Source organism: Psammomys obesus, unplaced genomic scaffold (assembly GCF_907164565.1).
Source record: "Psammomys obesus unplaced genomic scaffold, mPsaObe1.curated_primary_1811, whole genome shotgun sequence".
Lineage (NCBI taxonomy): Eukaryota > Metazoa > Chordata > Mammalia > Rodentia > Muridae > Psammomys > Psammomys obesus.
In genome coordinates, this window is record NW_026585895.1 from 47,734,238 (window position 1) to 47,746,334 (window position 12,097).

General features: G+C 54.1%; 1 protein-coding gene across 8 annotated transcripts in view; it reads left to right on the top strand.

The window, feature by feature from the left end:
• Positions 1 to 12,097, top strand: part of Ralgps1 (Ral GEF with PH domain and SH3 binding motif 1) — a 235,391-nt gene that overhangs the window by 210,039 nt on the left and 13,255 nt on the right. For 4 of the 8 annotated variants that reach the window (XR_008719384.1, XM_055600981.1, XM_055600980.1 and 1 more), the window contains exons 12-14: positions 138 to 264; positions 1,331 to 1,488; positions 3,471 to 3,522. Coding sequence is in view for 7 of the 8 variants with exons in the window: in XM_055600981.1 (XP_055456956.1) it covers positions 138 to 264; positions 1,331 to 1,488; positions 3,471 to 3,522 (337 nt within the window). In the remaining variant the exon portion in view is untranslated. The remainder of the gene's footprint in view (positions 1 to 137; positions 265 to 1,330; positions 1,489 to 3,470; positions 3,523 to 12,097) is intronic. The other 4 variants (XM_055600984.1, XM_055600986.1, XM_055600985.1 and 1 more) reach the window with 1 other exon arrangement.

Here is a 12,097-nt window from a genome sequence, read left to right on the forward strand (position 1 = left end):
CATGTCAGCCTTGTCTTACGCATGACAATTCAGGAAAGGGCCATACCCCAAACCTAGAGCCCAGTTCCCCTAAGCCTCTACCCTACTCTTTCCCCCATGACTTCTGTAATCACTCCGTCTCTCTGCTGTTTTCATAGGCCCCTCTGCCGGCTCCAGCTCCGCCAGGTTCCGCCGGAGGCCCACCTGTCCTGATGCGTCGATGGCTGGCAGCCTCCCCACACCACCAGTCCCCAGACACAGGAAGAGTCACAGCCTGGGCAACAAGTGGGTGACTGAGCAACCCTCTTCTGGGCTGAAGGAGTCCTGGGTCCTTCCCCATCCTCATTTGGGAGCTCTTGATGTTCCTAGCAGACACACTCTCCTAAGGCTGGTGTGAGCTTGGGAATGCAGAGGGTGACTGGCACCTCAGTCTGTGTGCCAGCAGCAGGGACCTAGGCTCAGGAGCTAGTGAAGACATGGATCCAAACTCGGTTGACAGTTCATTTAGGGAGAGCTGAGGCCAGCAGAGACCAGGTGCCTATCCTCAGGGCAGCAGTGGATATCTCACTGGCCCTGTAGGGCCAGTGGCTCACTGCTGGCTCACTGGCCCTCTGGGGCCCACATCTGGGGGACATGTAGGTCCTCGGCATCACTGGGGATAGCCATGCCTGTATCCCCTGGGCATTGGTCACAGGTTCCTAAACAGGGGGCACTCTTTCTCCCATCCTCTTCCCTTCCTCCCTCCCTCCCTCCCTTCCTCCCCCTCTTCCTTCCTCTCATCTTCCTTCCCTCCCTTCCTCCTTCCTTTGCTTTGAGCCTTCCTTCCACCTGCATCCTGGCACTAAGGAACAAATGTCACGCCTCCGCTGGCCCTAGTGGAGCTCAGAGGCAAGAGCAGGAGGACAAAGTTGCCTTGGATTCCAGGTGCCTCCTCTTCTCTAGACATTGCCACACACCCGTGGACACCATCTCACCAAACCATGCATACCTCTGAGCAGCTGCTGCCTTGCCCACTGTGGGTCCAGTGGGGGTCACAAAGCTCTGACACTCCTCAGGATGGCCCGCCTGCCCTTCACCTTGGCCTCATTTCACAAGCCTCATCATCATCCTGGGAGACAGGCAGGGCAAAAGCAACGTTAGTCTCCGTTGACAGATGGAGAAGTTAAGGCTCAGGAAAAGGATGTGACTTGCCCAAGGTCACACCATGAGAAGGGGCAGAGCCTGGGCCACCAATGGGCTCTGGGCAGAGGCGTTTCCAGCCACTAGTCCCTGGCTCTGGCCCCAGGGCCAGTGCGCCACTGTGCTCCCAGGATAAGGAGCTCTGCCTTCTCTCTTCCTCTCCGTTTTCCAGTATGATGTGTCAGTTGAGTGTAGTTGAAAGTAAGAGTGCAACATTCCCATCGGAGAAGGCCAGGCACCTGCTGGACGACAGCGTCCTAGAGTCCCGCAGCCCCCGCAGGGGCCTCGCCCTCACCTCCTCCACCGCCATCACCAACGGACTCTCCCTAGGTAAGCGTCTCTGGCCTGTCCACACAGGCAGGGGCAGCAGGCCCAGTGTGTGCTCCGTGTCTGTCTCTGTGTCACTGTACTGTGCCCAGTGGCCCCTCACCCTTAAAGAATGGCTTCCTACAGGAGTTTTGCTTCAGGAAAGAGCCCTGGGTTGGCCTTCTCCTTCTGGTGGTCTCTAAGTGGACAGTCAGTTGAGAGGGAATCTGGACATGAGTCCAGTTCTGTCCCCTGAGGCCAGCTACTACCTTGGTGGCCTCTAATGTCACTACCTTGGTGACATTTATGTCCCAGGGGAGTCCAAAGCCCTGCTTGGAGCAGTAGGTGTGTGGGCCATTGCTTCTGCTTATCTTTACCCAGAGGAACCAGAAAGGAGGATGAAGATGAAGCTTCAGGGATGGCATTATACCACTAGACTGTGGCAGAAAAGGAGCTTGTGTCCATGGAGTTTCAGGGACAGGGCTGTTGATGCCATCACAGAGATGTCACCATTAGGACTGAGACTAGCATGGAGATAGCAGATCATCTAGGACAGGTGACTCTCTCCTATGATTTCCGTCAGCACCCCAGTGCTGTTGATGGCCTTTGCCTTCCAGTGTACCTGTGGATTTGTTCACTTTAAACAGCAGAGAGTTCTCCCTGGGGTGGTGTTGGGTTGGTATTTGTCCTGCTGCATTTGAGCTGGTGGAGACAGACAGTGGGGCACAGATCCCGGAGCTTGGAGAAACAGGCTGTAGGAACACAGGTGGGCATCTCATGCCACATGTCCCTGTGAAGTTAGGCCGGTGTTGGGAGGGAGTCACAAACAGTTCCAGTTCAAGGCAGCTGCCTTCTAGAAATCTGTGACAAGTCCCATATCTGCCCTCACCTTCAGAGCGGGTCATCCTGTTTGGACACAGGCAGAAGTGTAGGAACTGTGGACAGTGCTTCTTAGGCTCATAGGCATGGCTTGAAGGAAGCGGTCCAGGCTTCTGGGCTGGGGAAAGGTAAGCAAGCTTCTTCCCCCAGCCTTCACTGTGCTCTTGGGCACTGGTCCCTCCAGCCGGCCGGGTTCTATACACAGACTTCATCTTAGACTGTGTGATGAGACCTGGGTACTTATGAAGGCCCATGAGAGCCTAACTGAACCAGTGCAGCTGCTTGACATCCAGGAAACTCTGAGCTGTGCCTGTGTCTGGGCTGCTGTTCCTGAGAGCTAGTCAGGTGCTGTGCTGTCTGGCATCCAGGGGAGATCACAAGGTTGTTTGGCTGTTGCTCATCAAGTCAGGGAACTCAAGACATTTTCCTGCTTGAGCTGAAAGCTCTGAGAAAGTGGCAGTGTGTGTGTATGCCCAGATGGAGGCAGTGCTGGGCTCCTCCATACCGTACCACAGGGAATGGGAGTTCTGCTCAGGCCAGGGCTCCTCCCTTACACTTTCCCCTGAACGTTAGAACCTGCCAAGTCCCAGACAATACAGAGGCCAGGTCCACAGATGCACATGCCAGAGGGAAGCAGGGTTGTTCACGTAAACCCAGGGCACAGGCCTAGCCGACCAGGGTGCCCCGTTCAGGCCCAGCGGACCATGGTCATCTCCAGAGTGTGGGCCTGGAGGAGGATAAGAAGGCATAGGATACCAACTCGGGCCTTGGCAGTGTCTCTACAGGCAGAGGACTGCAGTGACCCTCCCTTGAGGTCTCTCCTGTGCCAGCAGATGCACCCTGACCAGCTGTGACCATGGGGCAGCAAGCAGGCAGTAGTGCAGACAGACCTGAGGACCCTGGCCTTACGCAGTGGGAAGAGAGTGGAGGGCAAATGGTGGGACTGGATGTTCTTTGAATGCCCCCAGAGAAGAGACAGGGATAGCAGCAGAAACTCAAGTCTTTTTGTGACCCACAGGGTCAGGATGCTGTGAGCTTAGGGACTGGGGCCCAGTGACCAGGAGCCCAGGAAAACAGGCCCCTCTCTCGGAGGCTGCCACGCTCACTGATGTGTGTTCCTTTTCCAGGCAGTAGTGAGAGCTCAGAGTTTAGTGAAGAAATGTCTGCAGGGCTGGAAAGGTGAGTGTGGCCTCAGCTAGGCCTCCCTCCCTCCCCGGGGAACTCTCAGGGCCCAGGGAGCTAGAGTCAGGGACCACTACCCCCCCACACACACACCTTACATATGCACAATTACACTGTCACACCTCTGTGTGCACACACTAAGCACAAATCCCACTCTTACACATGCACGCAGGTAGACATGTTAACTCACTCATATACCCATGCGTATGCGGGTGTATATACAGACTCAGAAGGTGCTTCCCTCCTCCTTTCATCTTTTTGTCAGCTGGCACTCAGAGCACTTGGTCTAAGCCAGCTCCAGGAAACCTGGGAGCATGCTAGGCCTGCAGTGAGTTCTGGACATGGAAGCCTGTGACCTGCCTGAAGTCTTGAGGTGGACACAGGGCTCCCTCTGGTGGTATTTGAGAGTATTGCATCACTGCAGCCTCAGGCCTTGGACATTTTTGAACCAGGTGTCATTGTGGTTCCCATCAGCCCATCTGCCCCAAGTATCCATGCTCCCATCAGGCTCTCATCAGGAATTCACCCACAGTGTGTACTCCAGGCCCCGGTACTTCTTGAGCCACCATCAGGAATCCAAGAAGACATGGCACTGCAGGTGCTGAAAGGCACCCTGGTGGCTAGAGGTCTGACGACACATAGGGAAACCCAGGGATGAAAAATGTCCCCAAGATGCAGGTTCCCACTGTCCTTCGATGGAAAGCTGGTCCTCCACCAGTTCCTAGAGGACTGTGTTTATCTGTGTACTCTCACAAGTACATAGCCTTGTGTGTACATGTGCACAGTTATACAGTCTGTGTGTAGACGTAGCCATGGCTACACATTCTTACATGTGCACATGCGGTTACAGGCTCTCGAGTACATATTCACGGGTTTACATGTATACACACACACATAGACTCACACTTGTACACATACTCAGTTACACTTAATGCTCAACACACCTGTGGGTGCACACGTTGAACCCAGATCCCGCTTACACGTGCACACAGGTGGACACAGTCTTAATTCACGCTGTGGGTGTCTGCACGCACATGTGTGCGGTGTGCATTGCGCCACAGGAAGTACACACACATGCACCTCTGCATACTTCCCACGGGGCAGAGAGGCTCATTGGTGGACACTGCCATGTGTAGATTCTCCGCAGCCTCGTTGCTCCTCCCGAGCAGTGAAAGGAGAACCCCACAGGCCCCCAAGAGACAGACTCCAAAACCTGTGGTCCTGGTGGGGATTCCTGGGGCATCCTATAAAAGACGGCCGCAGGCGTCCCAGCACCTCCCCTGCTCACACTCAGGCATTAGGCGTGGTGTTAACGTCCGTAGCAGCACACCCGGCCCTGTGTGTTCCTCCTCTGTTTGTCCTTTCACTCATTCATTCCTTCTTTCACTCATCAGTCACTCAATAGCTGCCTAGTTAGCAATGCCTGCATGACAACCACAGAGGCAGAGGCTGTGGGCCCTGTTAGTGCGGTGACTGCAAGTGGTGCCAGCAGGAGAGAGGGTGGCAAGGGGGCACCCTTTGCCCAGTGGAAAGGACGTTGTAGCGGTTGGGACTACTACAGGCAGCAGTATTTGTGTGATCTAGGTCACTGAATGTCTACAGCAGACGCTTTTGCGTGGACTGTTCTGAGCACCCGCCTCCTCCTGGCTCTTGTATGCACGTGCCCAGCCCTGCTTCCAATAGCCTTTGATCAGCCGTGCCTGCGGGAGCTCTTGAGCAGCTCTGCACAGAGGCCATCCTGGCCTACTGCTTCTTGGTTGAGGAGAGCAGGAGGCCACTTGCTGTAGAAGTCAGTGGGGCTATGATGGGCGCTCGTCAGGATCCAATCCCAGGCAGGGCAGAGGAACAAGAAGCCAGCAGAACCTCCCCCAGCAGCCCAGCTGTAAATCTACTTCTACCTTGTATCAGCCTTTGTGCCTATTTCCAAGAGAGTCTGTTCCCAAAAGGCGTGAGAGCAGTCTGGGCTTTTCTGTAGACTGGCCACAGCAGAAGAGCACCGTTCTGTCACTTCACAGTTCAGTCACCATCTTGTCACTTCCTGAACCTCCTTCATCCTAACCTTCAGGCGGCCAAATGCTCCGCCCCACTGGGTCCTCTGTGCACTCTCAGGTCTCCTTCAGACTGCATGCCCCTGATCTTAATAGGGGAATGGATTCTAGGTGTCCCCTGGCTGGTCCCAGAGACCAGCATCTGCCAGAAAGACCCACCCTGCCAGACCCTCACAGATACTGTAAGGTGCACCACCTACTAGAGCAAAGGCAGAAGGTGAGGGAGACGGATGTGCAGAAGGGGACCTGGGCCCACTGGAAGGAAGGAAGGTATGAAAAGGGGCGGGGCATGGCTAGTGTGGGGGCAGCCTCACTCTGTCCATAGCACTTGAGTTCAGGAGCTGTAGTTTTCAGCTGGCTGGCCCCTGACCTATATATAGCCCCACAAGCCCTGGTTTTGAGGCCTGCAAAGGCCGGGATAGAAACTTGAGCTAGGCTCCAATGTAAAGGACAGAGAGACCCCAGAGCAGTGCGCTCTCACATACACACACGTATGTACATGTATGTACATGGCTCTAGTGGCCTGAGGGCACAGCTCAGTCACCCATTGAGCAGTGGGGCAGTAGAGTTTTCATTGCCCAGCCAACACTGGGTCTTTTTTATACACACAGTATCCAAAGGTGGTTCTTGAAATGAGACAGCCCAGGCCACATGTGCCCAGTGTGTCCTTAAAGTGGGTGTTTTCAAGAGTACCCAGAGAGCTGTGGACTGCTGCACAGCCACCAACCTCTGTTCTTCCTGAGAATGCAGGGAGCTAAGGGCACTCACTGTGTTGTTCCCCTTTCCACTCCGAATACATGCCAGCCCTGGGGAGGTCAGGGGCCTCATGGCTAGAGACAGGTAGCCACATCAGGGAAGTGTTCCCTGACCATTTCTTAGCTCTCGGGCTAAGGCCTCGTCGCGTCCTCAAGGCCCAGAGTGAAAATGAAGCAGTCTTACCAACCACAGGGGAGTGGACTGAGGGTGCACCTTCTTTGACTATCAGACAACCCTGACCTGCAGGGGCAAAGGTAGAAGGAAAGCCTCACCGTTCCTGCCACTTCCCTGAGGAGCAGAGGGCCCTGCAAGCCTGTATCAGCAGTGCTAAGTGGGCTGGAGGGTAGGGTTGGAAGCTAGCACCAGGCTGGGTTCCTGCCAGCCTCAGGCTTTGGAGAGCAGGCAGCCTCAGGGCTTTGTCAAGGGCCACTTTTATACTTGGATTGAAAGGCAAGTTTGGGCTCTAAGATGAAAACAGAAACATCAACCTAAGAGCCAAAGTCTTTTTTTAAAAAAGAATTTCTTAAAAAGGAGTGAAATGGGTTAAAGTGATGACTAGAGACAGAAATATGAAAACACACAGCATCCTTGACCTTGGTTTTCTCTGCTTTGCAGGATTTTGAGGGATTGCCATTGTTGTATTCTCCAAACTTAAACAGTGTGTCAGTCTGTGTTTTCTACTCAGAAAACGAATCAGCGTTTAGCATTCCTAGATGTCATTCGAAATGATTACTGTTTGTTTCTGAGGAAGTAAAATGTGCAAGTGTGTCAGAGTTCACCAGCAATCCTTCCGACCCTTCTTTCCTGTCAGATGTTGCTGGGTGGGAGGAGGTGGGCTCTCGTACTGGGCGGGCAGGGATGGGAGATATCAGACAAGGAAAGAAGGGCCCTCAAGGATTGCTCTCCTTAAGTGGATGAGGGTAGAAGAGAGGAGGGGCTGGTACAGTTCCCCCCCTCTCCTCTTTCTCTCTCTCTCTTTCTTCCCTCCCTGCAGGGGGTGGGGACACAGAGGATTCATCACCCCAGGCACAGCCTGGCACAGTGGTTGTCCAGTGGTGTAACCTGTGCCAACTGCAGGTACAGGCGGCTTCTAGAGAAATAGGTACTTGAAGGTGTTTTCTGAGGAGGACCCTGGGATCCGAGGATGTAAGGTTCCAGGTGATGACCTAGGGCGGGAAAGATGGCCCATGAGTGCTTGAGTTTCTGGGAGCCTTGTTCAGGAGAGGGGGCTCCGTAATATGTCCTGCTGTCTTGAGAGCAGGAAGCGTAATGCCAGGGCCCCTGGTTTGTCTGAGTCTTGGTTCCTCCGCTGTGCAGCAGGGACAGGTGTGGCCAACACACAGCACCTGTGTAGAGCCACCGCAGGAGAGACTGGTGTAGACTCTTAGCTGTGTGCCATCTTGGGTGCTTCTGCCCGACCAGAAAGCTGCCAGAGGCAAGGGCTAGAATGGGAACACACATCATGTGCCCATTCATGGCGTCTGTATGGACTGAAACGAAGGTGGTTTCCACCAACTGTTACTGGCTTCTGCGGTGGCCCTGGTCTAGGCAAGCTCCTCTGTAGGTAGTTGGCCTGTGGTTGATTGCAGGTACCATATAGGTGGTCGATATAGTCTCTGCCCTGGGTGAGGTTTCCTGTTGGCTTTGGCCAGTGGGATCACCCACTGTCCTATCAAGAACAAGTGACAATTGGAGTCATGGTGGCAACAGAGTGCCAGGTCTGCCTCTCAGTTTATAGACATACATGTCCTTCCTTAAGTCAGAGGACTCCAGGAGATTTGTCAGGGTCTCCCGAACCCCAAGTTTTGCAGTATTTGGAGAGAATTAGGCCCAGCTCTGCAGCAAGGGGTACCCTCAGCTACAGCTCATCTATCTGAGTGACAGAACATAGAGACCCAGGATCCGAGGCTCTCATCCCTCACTAGGGCTCCCTGAATTCTGGCTTCCCTGGGTGCGTGGACTGAGCTTCCCTGCTGAGGCTTACAGGGCGGCAGCCTATTTGGTTGATTTGCCAAGCTGTTTAGATGGTTCTCTGAAGACACCTTTACTTGCTTTGCTCCTGTAGTGGTAAGTGAGGCTCCTGGCAGACCCCTCTGGAGAAGAATGGTCAAGGGAGTCTGGGCCTGGAGCCTGACCCTGTGCTCAGCCATGGCAATCAAGGCTGGGTCCTGCCAGTCAGCAGCTGCTTCATGAGGACCCTCCAGCTTCTCATCCTTGCATCTGCCTGTCCTTCCTGCTGCATCTCTGTGGTGCTTGCTGTTGCCCCTGGAGCCAGATTTTGAACCTCTCAGCACACAGAGGGTACTGGATGCCCTGCAATGCCTAGGCTCATGTGATGACTGCACAGCCACTGAGCCAGATTTCCAGCCTGACCCAAGTCCTGATGGCCAGGAGAGAAGTCTGGCTTTGATTTACACTCAGCCACTCAGTGAAACATGCAGCGCTTTGCCAGTGTGGGTCCTAGGAACTCACACAGCGACTCCAGGACTACCCAAAGAAGGGCATATGCACAGGAGAGCAGAGGTTCTTCAAATGGCGCTGCAAGAAGGGCTGCCGTAGGGCTCATCAGGACAGGAGTCAGGCTGATGCTCCTGCTGATGCTCAGCCTGCGGATGAGAGTGACCAGAAAGTGACCCGGTGGGACTAGCAGTTCCTCTGGGGCCTGCCAGGGGTGTGAGCACTTTTGGTGTGTAGTACCATGTGGGCCTTTCCACGGATCACTCCCAGGGGGGGTTGTGAATTTTGAGACAGGAGAGTGGTGTGGGGGGATGACTTTTGCTAGGACCAAGATCCCTAGGACCTAGATAATAGTTGTCATCTAATTTAATGTCTCTTGTTCCTCCACCTCCTAAGTGGGACTTACGAATTTCAACTTTGAGATACCTACAACCTGATGCAAACCTAGAAACCAGGGCCTTGCTCAGCCCAAGTGCTCATGAGGCTGGTGGTACAGGTTGCTGCCATCTGGGCTTCCTCTTCTAGTGTTGTGGCCTTGGGCAAGTGACTCCCCATCTTCAAGCCTCAGAGTTCTTATCAATGAGGCAGGACTAGGAATAGTGCCTACCTAGTAGCGCTATGTGGTTAAATGAGACAGTGAGTGAATACTGCTGAGCACATTGCCTGCCACCCACCATCTCATCTTCACTCCCGCCGTCCGCTCCACCACCTCCTCACCAGCCACAGCAGCAGCCCCTCATCTCATCTAATCACCGTCGTCATGGTCATTGTCTTAGAAACCCTGTGGGATAAGCTAATCTGTTTGGTTGTTTGCCTACATCTTCCCAAGAGCAAACTTCCCACGAGCCTCTGGTCTGGTATACCACAGATCCCTCCTGAAAGGAGAGGTGGGGCAGTTCGGAGAATGCGTGTTCAGCTACACGTTCTCAGAAATATCCTAGGAAAGATTCCTATGGCTCTGGACTTGAGGTCCTATAAGAGAGCTCATGATTTCTGGGGCTCATTAAATACGGTTGTCCATTTGTTCTGTATTTGTAGCAATTTAGGGCAATGAGGAGGGGCCAGGCCGTCTGGTTCCTGTGGTGGATGATCCTGGCTGCTCTAAGTTGGCACAAGCCTCCTCCCCCAGCTCACAGGGAGAAAAGGGTAGATACTGCCCTTATGCCCTTCTCCTAAAGGGTGGGAAAAGGCCACCACTGTGCTGCCCTTTTATACCTGGGATTGCCCCATGGTTCAGGGACAGGCGATGGTGTCCACTCTGTGGGACATTGAAGCCCCTCGCCCTGTGGCAGAAGCAGGCCTTCTTGATGAACACTTGCATCTCCATCTCAACAGCAGGCCAAGCATCTCCTCAGGCCTCAGTGTCCCCATCTTAAGTGGATGTGAGAGCAGTGCCCCTTCTGTAGGGTTGGGTGGATGTGGTCTTGAAAGCAGGTAGGTGGCACATTGTGCTCAGCTGTCGAGACAGCAAGTCTGAAGTTCTGGGCAGCCCCTCAGAGCACAGGACGCAGAAGTGCCCCACCTGATTGAAGACATAAGACCCTCCTGGAGGTTTAGCCTCATGGACAGACACTGACACAGCCATGGGAGCTGTGACACCCAAAGCAGCAACCCTGATGAGAACAGAATGCTCGCAAGGCCCCACACGGAATTTAGGTGTGGTCCCAGTGCCCAGAGTAGGTCCCTTCATTTTAGCCCCTGCCTCTGTCAGCTGTAAAAGGTCATGTCCCCTGGCACAGTGAGGGCTTGGGCTGTAGAGTCAGGCAGACCTGGATTCAAGTCTTTGCTATGAGGTTTATACCTTGGACAAGTAGATCGTCATTGCTGAGCTTCAGTTTCTTTTGGGAAGGGTAATAGAACGGTGCTTGGACAAGCACCGTGAGAGTGAGCACAGTAGCCTGGTGTGCATGGCACCCACCACCTGAGCCCCTTTGGTCTGCCTGTGTGATGTCAGTGGGTGAGGCGTCTCTGAGCCTCTGTCCATGCATAGTCCCTCACACTGGACCCCCTTGGAAAGGGCCTGAGTGCCAACTGCCAACCAGCCCGGACTGCTCGGAAGAAATGGATTTCAGACTTCTCTCTGACAAATGTCCATTCTAGCAACCTCTGTCAAGGACGCAACCCCAGCTGGTCTCACAGAAGGGGCAGCTGCCCACCCTGGCAACTTGAGACAGTCTAACCTTCCCAGCACCCCAGAGCAGCAGGGAGGAGACCTTCAGGCGGATGGTGGAGGGAAGGCTGCTGCTCCGAGAAGTCCTGAACAGCAGAGGACGTGGCATATACTAAGCATCAGAGAGAGCTACAGAGGACAGCACTGGAGAAACTAGTGCGGGTCAGAGCTGGCTCCTCTTCCTGCCAGTGGCTGGGGAGGGCAGCTGCCTGGGAGAACAGCTGGTCAGCAGGGGCTGAGACCTGCTGTGTTTCGGGACTGGACATGTGTCAGGGACAGGCAGTGGGGAGATCTATGTGTTCCACCTCTGAGCAATTACAGCAGATGCATGGGTCCCAAGGGAAGAGGAGTATCGACATGGACCCAGCCTACTGTGGATGGAAGAGGAGACAGTGCAGCCACTGGGCAGGGACTTGGATGTACCAATTCCTCTTGTAAGTGCTACAGCTCACAGCTGGGCAGGTCAACCTGTGATAGTCCTGAGACCATCTATCTCGAGGACTTGGGATAACAGGCACTTAAAGAGGAAGGACTGATAGACAAAAGAGGAAGATCCTGGAACCACCAACACAGATGAGCAGCCCTTACCTTGGGCCCCTGTAAGGAGACCCAAGATGGCCGTCAGAAATGTCTTCGTAGCTGGAAAACAGACCCTCAGTCACAGTGTGGTATTCATGGCTGCACTGAGAGACCATTCCCACACCACACACACTAGTGTCGTTGGCAACAAACAGCAGCCTAGGCTAGTTGTGGACAAGCCTCCACTTTGGCTTTGTACAGACAGTTATGTCATCAGCTGGCCATCGGGCATAGAAGCTGTAGGTGCGGATAGAACGTACCTCAGAGTCAGGAAAGGATAAAGCAAGGCAGTGCCTGCCCTACCCCCAAAAGGGTGGAGCTGGAAGCCGCAAACAGGTGAGAGAAAAGCCAGGCCAAGCCTGCCAGGAGACCCTAGAGCCAGAATCATCAAGTTGCAGAGGTAATTTCAAGGACACTAGAGCCAGCAAAGAGCCAACTCAGGTGAGGTATAGCAGCGGGATCCAGAAGCACCCTGGTGAACAGGAACCCTGCATGTAACCTGGCCAGATACACAAGATTGCTCACCACTCTGTGCTGCACCTGCCTTTAACCTGGACCTGTG